The sequence below is a fragment of the Urtica dioica genome, chromosome 12 (assembly GCF_054948205.1).
Source record: "Urtica dioica subsp. dioica isolate 48M chromosome 12, U.dioica_male_clone48M_v1_H2, whole genome shotgun sequence".
NCBI lineage: Eukaryota > Viridiplantae > Streptophyta > Magnoliopsida > Rosales > Urticaceae > Urtica > Urtica dioica.
Genome location: NC_142767.1, coordinates 4823139 through 4835685, shown reverse-complemented (window position 1 = coordinate 4835685; position 12547 = coordinate 4823139). Strand labels below are relative to the sequence as shown.

The following is a 12547-nucleotide window of genomic DNA, read 5'->3' as shown; positions in this document are numbered from 1 at the left end:
TTGGAATATATATATATATATATATATATATATATATATATATATCTATATATATATTCAAAAGCTTAATTCTTTATTTTTTACATATAGATATATACATATAAATAGGTATTGTCATATATATATATATATATATATGTGTATTATTAAATATAAATAAAAAAATATCGATAATAATAATGCTAAGTAAAATAAATAAGTATAAGAAATAACGAATAAAGGATAAGAAATAGAAAATAAAGAAAAAATTAAAATAAAAAGTAAATAAAAAAATTTTATTTAAAAAAATAATTAGAATTCCGACGATTTTGTCTTGATATTTGTCGATATTTTAGAGATTTTTTAGCTACCCAACATATATCGATATTTTTTTCTCGATATATCCTTGATATTTTAACGATGTATATAAAACGATAACGGTTAAAACTGATATTTTACCGACACTCTTAAAAAAATGATATATCCCCGATATATAGCTATATATCGGTGATATTTTGAACTTTGTTTACATCATAGAAAATCTCATTTTGAAGACTATGATATCTACGAAAAAGACATACAAAACAAATAACTAAATGCTATAATTAGAAGAAGAGGAAAACCATCAAGGAATTAACGTACAACATTTTGTCCGAATGATCGAAAACTCGACCCGACGAATCAGCCAAAAACATAAATTGGAATATGAAGTTGATAAACTATGTGTTTTTAACATCCACAGAAAAAAAATGTGAATAATTGGGGAAAGATGTTTTCCAGATTTCTTAATCATATATATATATATATATATATATATATATAGAGAGAGAGAGAGAGAGAGAGAGAGAGAGAGAGAGAGAGAGAGAGAGAGAGCTAAATTTCAATTCTGGGTAGTACATAAAAAGAAAAAGAAAAAGAAAAGATATCGAGATGTTACAGCAGACTACTTTGGATAATCTATGAAGGAAGAAACTAAGGCCGTTTGATTTAGTTTTCTAAACTCGTTTTCTGTTTTTAAATTCTGTTTTCTGATTCTAATTTTTAAATTTAAAAAACAGATTTAGAATTACGTTTCAGAATATTTTAAATGTTGTTTGGTTATGTTTTCCATTCAATTGTATAGAGATAAAATATAAAATAACTTTTAATTGTTTTCTGATTTCTAAACAAATTTTTCAAAGAAAACAGAAACATGATTCTAAATCTGTTTTCTAAATTCATAACCAAACAGTTTTTCTAAAACTGTTTTCTAGAATTTAGAATCAGAAAACAGAAAACGGGAACAGAAAACATAAGGGGCCGTTTGGTTTAGTTTTCTAAACTCGTTTTCTGTTTTTAAATTCTGTTTTCTGATTCTAATTTTTAAATTTAAAAAACAGATTTAGAATTACGTTTCAGAATATTTTAAATGTTGTTTGGTTATGTTTTCCATTCAATTGTATAGAGATAAAATAGAAAACAACTTTTCATTGTTTTCTGTTTTCTAAACAAATTTCAAAGAAAACAGAAACATGATTCTAAATCTGTTTTCTGAATTTATAACCAAACAGGTTTTCTAAAACTGTTTTCTAGAATTTAGAATCAGAAAACAGAAAACGATTTTGGAAAAGTTAACCAAACAGCCCCTAACCAAACGGCCCCTAATAAAATAAAGAACTAAAAAGGTACGACTAAAAATTAATGTTGAAACAGCCAAGGAATCAGTGTACAACATGAATGTCTCTTTTTGATGTCTGCTTTTGTGTCCCTCTAATCAAAATAAAATATGTCATCATTTTATTTAATTTTTCATTTATATTTATTTGAAAATAAATTAAAATGATTAAATTTATTTTGATTGGAATGACACTAACATAGCCACTAAAAAAAAGGACAAATGATCTGAATTCTATGAGAGACCGGACCACTGCAAATCCGATCCTGGGACACAAATTCAATTCCGACGGCATTTTTCTTCCCTCATAGGTACCATAGTGAGCCATCACCAGCCAAAGTCGTAGGCAGGCCAAAAGCAGAGCCGAATCTCATCTCCGCCGTAGAATCGCCATTATTAACAACGCTCGAGTTTTGGTGGTGGTGGTTGAACAGAACCTCCTCCGATGTAGACAGAAACGGTGCATTGTCAACAACTAAACCGGAATCGGAAAATGCGCCGCTGATCTGAAACTGATAACTCTGTCGGTCCTGAACATTATTACTGATAGGAGCTTGGTTTGGAAGCAGAGCTTTGGCTTCGTAGAACGACATGAGGTTGGAGATTCTCTTACGTCCATCCTCCGGGAGGCCTAAAAGACTGCTGCATTGGATCGGCTCACGGTGAACGTGATTCTCGTCCTCCAAACTAAGTTCGGGCCGCCGACAGATTCTCTTGTTTTGGGTGGCAACATTGATCTCGAGGGGCTCGGTCTTGACGTCGTAATCTGCAGCGGAGAAGGGCAGCGGTGAGGGGAGGGGAGGGAAACGATCGGGGTATAGGCGGCGGGCGAGGGAGTCCTGGGAGGCCACAATGGAGAGCCACGTGGCGGTCTCCTTGGCGGTCATCTTGTCTTGCAGGCACTTGGAGTGGCGGACGAGGTTGCGAATCTTAGCCACATCAGGGAACATGTGGTTTATCACTGCCGTTAGCACGCCCACCTTCCACGCCTTCTTCAAGTCGTGCGGCTTCTTGTACGGCGGCGGAGCCGAGAGGCCGAGCTCCGGCCACCACTCCTCTTTTTCAGTGGGCCACCACGGCGGCGCCACTCCCTTCTCTAGAGGGAACCGCCGCTGGGGCGGGTTGCAGTGCTGCATCAGAGCTGATAGAAGCGACCCTAGCGTCGTGTCCTGCACGTGCATAGTATAAACCAATCAGTATTACGTAAATTCTCATTGCTATATTTTTTGAGATTTGTAACTGACTAGGCCACTTTAAACATGTGATTTTGGATCTAGCCTACGTTTGACAATTTTTAGGGATATAGCCAAATGGCTTATGTGGCAATAATTAATGTCTGATTTGCCCTTATTTACTAACAATTTCGTCACTTTCGATCTCGTATTTTTTTTCAAATAATTTTTTTTGCATCAAAACTTCAAAAATTCGTATATTTTTCATACGAACTTGAAATTGAGTGATTTCAGATCCTACAAATTCGTGGCGTCGAGATCTTCAAAATTAGACCATTGTGTTTGATGAAAAATTATGTTTAATGCATCATATTTACATTTCTATTTATTTTTTTGATAATTTCAAAAAAATTCAGTTATTTCCATATTTAAGGTAGTAACGTGATTTTTCTACATCTATGGTATCAAAAATGATTTTTCATCAAACACAATGGATCTATTTTTGAAGATCTCGGCGTCACGAATCCGTAGAATTTGGAATCACTCAATTTCGAGTTCATATGAGATATATATGGTTTTTTGAAGTTTTCATGTAAAAAAAGTGCATGAAAAAAGTAAGAGAGATAAAATGACGAATTTGTTAATAAATAAGGACAAATCAGACCTTAATTATTGCCACATAAACATGTTGGCTATTTCCTTAAAAGTTGTGAAGCATAGGCCAAAAACAAATTTCATAGTTTCATTTTGGCTATTTTGCTAAACTGCCCATATTTTTTAGCATCAATGCACACACTATTTTTTTTTTTAAATTAATAAAATAAAGTTTGAATAGTGTGGGACCCATTTCAAAAAACTTTTGTTCTTACTCCTATTAAAGTATTTTTTATAAGGTTCTAGAATAAATGATGTGAATGAAGAAAAAAATTACTTATTTTTTATAATGTATAAAATTTTTGCACTTTATGTATTGGAGTCGCTCTTAGTGTAATTAAATACTCCGTTGACTAATCTAATACAGTATTTAATGTAAACGGATAACAATCCAATTTTTTCTTTTTTAACTTTAGGAGTGTGTTTCCTATGCAAGAATATTAATGTTACAAATATTAATCACTACCTTGTTTGGAATGCTGTAATGTTAAATTTTATTATCAAGAATGTGATTATGGGATATTCATGTTACCTTAAAAAAAAAGTGTAATAGTTTTTGTAGGATGCATGATTCATATTGCCAGGATGTACTTACCTTGACAATCTTAATAAAGATACAAAAAATAATTTATCATCATTAAAGATAGATTTTAATACCTTCCACTTTTATTATCCACCCAATTTATATAAATTAAAATTTTCACGAATAATTTATTCTCTTGACAACTAACCAGCAAAATACTATACTCCTAGGTATCTTACTATAATAATCTCCCTTCCATCCGATAGAATTAGATTACTACATACGAACCAAACACACTTAGCATATTTATAATTAGTTTACAAAATTAATTAGATATTTAAGTTGACGAATATGTTAAGTTTCTATGTATATAATCCAAAGGAGTAAAATGCTTCAAATCATTAGTTTGGATATTGTAGGACAGATTTATGATTTGACTTAGAGTTTGAACTTTGAACATTTGATAATTTTTTTTTTTTTTTTTATATGAAATATGTCGCTCTCATCGATTTTTTTGTATATCAGCAAATTTGAATTAGTAAAATTGGAAGAGTATTTAAATTTTTTTGGCTTACCAGTCCGTGTATTAATCAGTAGTCGATATTCTTATGAGATTCGAACCTCAGCGTCAATATCAGTATCGATATTTTGAGGATTACTTTGAACGTCATTTTGATAAATTTTAAAAAATAAAGATTATGAACTAAAATATTATTTCGTAAAAATTACGATAATTATTTATGCTTATAAAAAAAAGTTTCACTAGGAAAAAAAAAAGACTTCTAGAGTATTATTTCTAATAAAAAAAAAAATTTAATTTAATAACCAATAATTATACAAATCTAATAAAAGTAAGAGGGAATGAAGAGGCAAAGCGTCCGGTACCTGCAAGGACCCCAATGCGGTGGGGGTGGAGGCGGGCACGAGAGGCGTGGCGGCAGAGGATTGTCCGACGGAAGCAGAAGCGTCGACGAATTGTTGGATGGCGGCAGGGGCGTTGCGGTGGAAGCGCACCTTGTCCTTCCACCACGAGCGGAGGTTGTCAGAGGCCCCAGACACGGGCTTCCCGTTCTCCGGTATGATTCCGTACACGAACCCCTGCGCCTTGCACACCTCCATCATCTTCAGCATGTACTTTAGTATCCCATCCTGCGCTCGCGACATCTTCTTCCTCCGAGCCTGCTGCTCCGACAACGACAACGACTCCTCGTTCTTCTTCTCACCGCTCTCTGCGCCTTTCTTCTCTTTCAGTCGCCGCAGACGCATCCGGTCCCGCCACATCCGAGACTCCAGCTCCTCCACTCCCATCTCCGATTCCGACTCTGACTCCGACTCTGAGCTCTGCTTCTCTCTCCTAGGGTTGAAGCTGCTGCCGGAATATCCCATTTCCTCCAGGAGTCCCATCCTCTTCAGATATATATATATTTTGTAATATAATTAACTTATTGGTCTTTGATCCGGATAATAATAACCTCTACAAAAATGAGTGGTTTTTTTTTTGTCAGTTTGATTGACACACCTTACTACAAGGTTGGTGATCATATAATCGTTGCTTTTCAGTTTTTAGTTTGTGTATTATGCTTAATTTTATCACAATTGAAGCATTGGGTTTGAAATGTAGAGCAAAACTCAATAATGTTTTGCTGAATAAGTACTGTGGTTTGATTAAAAAAGAAAAAAAGAAAAAAAAAGTACATAATTTACAAGACTCCACTAGAAACATGAGGATTAATGATGTCGTGATTTATTTGCTCTATAAAAAGCCAATGTGTTAGTGTTTTATTTCATATGCAACTTTCTTAAGAACATAATGTAATGTAAAATATTATGGCTTTGATATGAGATATTTCTGAGAAATCTTCTGGATCATTATGAATGAAAATGAGTAGAGAGTAAAATTCAGATTTATTTCAAACACATTTCGAAACTTTTGTTGATATTCATTCAGGAACCTTAAAGTAACTTTTATATACTTTCAGCTTTCCAAGAGAATCCCAGATTAAAATACCAATTAAAACTATATATGTATATATATACAAAAGAAACACAGAGAGGAGCACAAATTAGTAGTAGTACCTGATGATGATTAGTTAATTATTCGCTTCTAGTAAAAAGCGAAGACTTTCCTCGTGCAAGGTCTGAATGAACTGACTTTATATTTATTTATGTGATAAACCTTTTTCTCTACGTTCTCGCCAGTTTTCAGGGAGAGAGAAGACGACAACAGGGAAGCCAAACCAATGCACAGTTTCTCTCTCTAACTTTATCATATATATATATATATATATATATATATATATATATATATATATTAATGTCGGACCAGAGCTTTTAACCATGGTCAAGTCATGTTAAAACTGCGGTTAAATTCTACGTGGATTATATTATTTTCCCTTTTTTATGCTAAGAACGTGAATTGTTCTCTTAATATCTATAAAGTGAAATTTCATTTTGTAAACTTCAAAATTATAAAAATATTAAAATTAGATCCATTATTTTAATAATATCCAAAATTAGGCTTTTGAACAAATTTCGGATAAAAATACCCCTAAATTCAAATATACATACAAGTGTCTCTCACTTCCTCTCATTTCAAAACTCTTTATCTCTCTCTTTCTCAACCCACCAAATCCGATCGATTTCCTCAAAATCCGACCACATCCATCAAAATCCGACCGATTTCGAGTGTCACCAATTCATTCCGACGAGCTTCGACGCTATAAATCCGGTGTTCAAGGTTGTCCAAGCTCTCATTCGTGGTTGAAGGTTCCATAGCTCAAAATGACAAAAAAAGATTAGATTTTTTATCTTTATTTCATGTTTTTTTATTGGTGTGGCATAGATATAATAGATGATTGGAGTGATTATTAGTGATTCTTGGATGATTTGAATCGAATTTATAAGAGAAAATAAAAGTTACAGTTTTGAATTTTTGGGTAAAAATCCGATGAATCTCATCAGATTTCATAGGATTCGGATAAAATCCGACCGAATTCGATGAAATCCGATGAGATTCATCGGAAATTTCCGATGGTGTCCGACCAAATCCAATGATCTCCGATGGTACGAAGATTTCCGATGGTGTCTGACCAAAACCGATGGTCTCCGATGACTCCGACAAATCCGATGAGATTCATCAAAATCCGATGACTAATAAATTTACTTAATATATTGTTGTTGTTGTTGTTTTTTATTTTTTTTTTATTTTTTTTACGAACAATATACTAATAAATTGTTGTTATTTTTTTATTTTATATTTTAGGAAAAATATATTATTAAGTTGGTTTTTTTATAGGGCTATTTTGAAGAATAACCAAATTGACTAAACAATATTAAGGGACTAGCCCATGTTTCATTTTATTAAGTAAATAGTCCAACTTTAATAGACTACCTAAATTACCCCTATCATCCACAACCTCCCTTAACCCTAACTCCATCCCTCTCACCGCCGCCCCAAATCTCTCCGACGACGACTCCTCCACCACATCCGCCGCCGCCACGCCCTCTTGCTCCGGGATCTCGAAGCTCCGGCGAGTCCAAAGACTGGATTTCTCGCATAACCGTTTCACCGGCGAGATTCCGACGATCGAGCTCGCTCGTCTCCCGAGACTGCTGACTCTATGCCTCGAGTTGAACCGGTTTGACGGAGGCCTCGAATCCTCGCCGCAGAAAAAGAAGAAGAGAAAGAAAAATCTTTGATTTTGTTGATTCACTGTAAACTCGCGAATAAGTTAATTTAATTAACGTACTGAAGTTAGTTAGGTTAATTAATTAACTGATTTGTGAAGGATTTGAAACTCATAAAAATAAAAACTTAAGTCAATTGATATTCAAAGCATTCAATTAATTATCGTGATGCCAAGTTCAAGATGCATTCAAGACTTGTCAAGATCCGAACGATGCTTACAAGCTTGATTTGTGTGTGTTTGTCATGGGGTATCTCATCGGACTAGAACACAACAAAACCATCAAAGAAAAATACCTCTATATGGTTGAAGACTTGCCGTTCTTCTATAGTATGCCTTGGATAAATATCACTTGGGCCGCGACTCTATCATCGTTGTCGGGGAATTTATCGTGCTACTACGACAGATTTCATGAGAAATGCAGGAAATAGAATGTTGTCCGAAAGGAGGCGGTGTATTCGTCGTCGGGAAATTTGCATGCCGTGCAATATTGGGCGTACGAGGCTATCCCAGAGATTGGTCAACAGTTCGGTAAAAATACCGGTGTTTGAGTATCGATGATGCGTTTTAGGTCCATCACCCAGGTTGTCACCCGCAAGGACGTTGAGAAGATTTTAGTTATAAAAAAGGTCATTACTTTGAACTTAAATACCTTAACGTCTCTAACTTTTAAATATTTATAACTGTTTGTTGTCTTGTAGGTTGGCGTTATTCAGATGCTGAGACCACAGACCGGAGAGGCCAATTTTTCGAGCTTCTAGAGACGCAACACAGTCAATCTCTCTATCCGACAGAAGACGAAGACGTGGTTGAGTCACGTAATATTGAGGAAGAGATTGACTTAATAGAGTCAATGGCGAAAGAAGCCGGCGAACTCACACAAGCCGAAGATGGCGAAGAGGAGGACTCATGGGGTGAGGAAGACGATGATGAAGAAGATGTTTCGGATACTCCGTGAGTACCTCGTCAGGTAAATTTTATTAATCAATTATTAGTTTATTTTAATATGAGTTTTTTACTAATGAATTAGCGGTTTATTTATTAACTATTTATCAATCATTTCAGTCCGAACGTCCCGCTCGTCCCGAGCGTGCTCATGCTCATCTTGAAGCTCCCGCTCTTCCTGCTCTGTGGGTTTTAACGAAGAATATGTGTAATCAAATGATTCATTCTCAGGCGATCGTCTTGAAAGCTCTGAGTATGAACGATCATAGACTAGAGAGAATGAGGCGGGACCAGATATAAATACTTGGACTATAAATTAAGCTCTAAATAATTCATTTTTATAAATCATTAGTTTCTCATTAAAAACATTTGGTGTCATCAACTTACAGCTTGCTGTGTTTGAGAAGATCAACCTCATGTTCAAGGATGTGACAGGTTTACCTCCGGGGCCGTTACCAACTACACAAGCTGGCGTACGTCGTCCACGTCGATCGCGTAGTCCTCTTCCTCCTTCACCGCCGTCATCTTCGACAAATCCGCCCTCTTCTACACAGCCACCATCTTCGACGAAGCCGCCATCTTCTTCTCCGAGTAGTAGACGTTCCTGGCGCGAAGATGTATCGAAGAAGTTGATCCCGCTTTCAACCCTAGCAACGAAGAAGCACAAAATAGACTCGGTACAGACGCCATCTCAAAAGCGTCACCGAAAAAATACATTCCCGTGCGATTTTATGGACCCGGCGCGGTGGAAGTACTCATCAGAAGTGCGGCTAATGCCGTTCAGAGTCTTGAAGGAACCAAACACTGTTGATTTCAATGACTTTGTCAAGTGGACCCGCACTATGAAATTTAACGGGAAATTGATAGATAGAGTTTACATCAAGACCGTTGAGGTGTCTACCGAGTTCTTCAAGCTTCTTTTGGAGAATGGAAAATTACTAACCGATACGGTACGTTGAATTACATTAATTTTACTCCACGAGCCGTGGAATTCCAAAACACACGCTCGGAGCATATCTTCTAACACTTGGATCGTGCGTTCACTTTGGCCGTCGGTTTGGGGATGAAATGCAGTGCTGAACTTCAGTCGCGTCCCCAAACGCTATTGTACACTCTTCCAAAATTTGGACGTAAAACGAGCATCACGGTCAGAGACGATCGAGCTAGGAACTCCATATAGACGAACAATCTCTTTGATGTAGATTTTGACTAGTTTATCCATGGTGTGAGTGGTCTTGATGGGCAGAAAATGAGCTAATTTGGTCAACCTGTCGACAATGACCCATACTGAGTCGTGACCAGCTGTGGTTTTTGGAAAAATTGACACGAAATCCATCGTTATCTGCTCCCACTTCCACTGTGGAATCTCAAGTGGTTGCAGCAGTCCATCTGGCTTTTGATACTCTGCCTTAGCTTGTTGACAAGTTAGGCACTTTTGAACAAACTCAGCTACATCTTTCTTCATTCCTGACCACCAATATACATTTTTCAAGTCTTGATACATCTTTGTCACACATGGATGTACCGAATATGGTGTCCCGTGAGCTTCTACCATTAACTGCTTTCTGACTTCTTCGTTAGATGGCACACAAACTCTTCCATTGCATCTCAAAACATCATTCTCATCTAACTTGAAATCACCCTCTTTACCATTTTGAGCCTCAAACATCTTCCCAAGAAGATATTCGTCAGCATCTTGATCATCCTTGATCTGTTCCAGCAACATCGGACGTACGCTGAGAGCAGCTAATCTTCCAATGATCAGCAGAAGCTCTAGCTGCTGAACATCGTCTTTTAGTTGAAGAGACGTTTCAACCAAACTTGTTAAAGACGCTACATATTTGCGGCTAAGCGCATCTGCGACTTTATTTGCCTTACCAGGATGATAATCCAAATCAAAGTCATAGTCATTCAGAAGTTCCATCCAACGTCCTTGGCGCATGTTAAGCTCTTTCTGAGTAAAGAGATATTTCAGCGTCTTATGATCCGTATAGATGTCGCAATGCACTCCATACAGATAGTGTCTCCAAATTTTCAGAGCAAAAACGACAGCTGCAAGCTCTAGATCGTGTGTAGGGTACCGAGTTTCATAATCTTTCAACTGTCGAGAGGCGTATGCGATGACTTTCCCATGTTGCATCAGTACAGCACCCAAACCTTGCTTAGACGCATCGCAGTAAATGGCGAATCCATCAACTCCTTGTGGAATGGTGAGCACTGGAGCGGTTGTCAGCCTGTTCTTCAGCTCTTGAAAGCTCTTCTCACAGGTCTTGGTCCAAAGGAACTTCTGTCCTTTACGGGTTAGTTGAGTTAGGGGCATGGCCAACTTAGAGAATCCTCCCACAAACATCCTATAGTAGCCAGCAAGACCCAAGAAACTCCTTATTTCAGTGACAATCTTTGGCTGACTCCACTGCCTCACGGCTTCCACTTAAGCAGGATCTACCATGATACCAGCGCTACTGGCAACATTACCAAGGAATACTACACGCTCCAGCCAAAATTCACACTTCGAAAACTTGGCGTATAGTTGTTTTTCCCTCAGCCTGCTTAGCACTAGTTCCAGATGATGCTCATGCTCTTCGTTAGTTTTCGAGTAGATTAGAATGTCGTCGATGAACACGATCACGAACTTATCCAGAAAGTCCTCAAATACTCGGTTCATCAGGTTCATGAACGCTGCCGGCGCGTTAGTCAATCCAAACGACATAACTAAGAACTCATAATGACCATATCGAGTACGAAAAGCAGTTTTCGGGATGTCTTCATCTCGAACCTTCAGCTGATGGTATCCCGAACGCAAGTCAATATTCGAGAACACTGTCGCCCTTGACAGTTGATCAAAAAGATCGTCGATCCGCAGCAACGGATACTTGTTCTTGATCGTCACTTGGTTCAATCCACGGTAGTCAATACAGAGCCGTAGAGAACCATCTGCTTTCTTAACGAACAAGACTAGCGCTCCCCAAGGCGAATGGCTTGGTCGTATGAACCCTTTGTCAAGCAACTCTTGTAGCTGCGTCTTGAGTTCTTTCAATTCTGCTGGAGCCATACGATATGGAGCTTTCGATATCGGAGCTGTGCCTGGAATGAGCTCGATATTGAACTCAACCTCGCAATCAGGAGGTAGACCTGACAGGTCTTCTGGAAAGACATCGATGAAGTCTCTCACGATAGGGATGTCTTGCGGCTTTTGGTTGCCTTCGTGATATCTATCACACTCGTAAGATATCCAGCGCACCTTTGATGCATCAACTTCAGCGCTCTCAACACCGATATGACCGGAAGACTCGATTTTCGAGATGAGCCTTGAAACTGGAATGGTTTAAGTCCCGGTTTTTGAAATGAAACATACTTCTTTCGACAATCAATAAACGCATAATGTTTGTCCAACCAATCCATTCCGAGGATTACGTCATAGTCTACCATTTCCAGTTCGATCAAGTTCGCCTTTAGTATCCGATCCTGGACCTGAATCGGCATATTCTCATACCAGTACATCGACTGATATCTATCTCCGGAAGGTGTAGCCATCAAGAACGGATACAAAAACTTCTTCCTATTTCCACCTAGCTGATCAGACTTCCTAATGCGTAGCTCCTGAATCTATCAATGCATATGCAGAGAAGGAGTCTACGAAAATCTGACATGCGACCGTATTCGACGATCCTGCTCGAACTTCATCTTAACGTATAGAGAACACCCTCGCATTAACCTTCGATTGCTCTTTCGAGGCGGGGATTCTTTCTTCCGGAGTTTTGCATACCCACGACAGGTGACCCTCTTTCCCGCAATGGTAGCACACCAGATTACGGGCAAAACATACACCTACGTGCGTTACCCCGCATCTACTGTATTGGGACAGTTGTGATCCACCAGCAGATTGGGTCTTCTTCGAAGATGACCCTGAACGTTTGTTGTTCCCACGGTTCCT

General features: G+C 37.7%; 1 protein-coding gene across 2 annotated transcripts; it reads right to left on the bottom strand.

Annotated features, from left to right (window-relative positions):
- Positions 1-1644: 1644 nt before the first annotated feature.
- Positions 1645-6241, bottom strand: LOC149378726 (protein ETHYLENE INSENSITIVE 3-like). 2 transcript variants are annotated; one of them, XM_089604393.1, is made up of 3 exons: positions 6059-6241; positions 4868-5456; positions 1645-2802 (listed from the first exon to the last, which is right to left on the bottom strand). In XM_089604393.1, the coding sequence occupies exons 2-3, from the start codon at positions 5384-5386 to the stop codon at positions 1939-1941; spliced, it is 1383 nt and encodes a 460-aa protein (XP_089460519.1). In that variant the 5' UTR covers positions 5387-5456; positions 6059-6241; the 3' UTR covers positions 1645-1938. The 2 variants fall into 2 exon arrangements, with proteins under 2 accessions (XP_089460519.1, XP_089460518.1); XM_089604392.1 differs by having other exon boundaries at positions 4868-5389.
- Positions 6242-12547: the final 6306 nt, after the last annotated feature.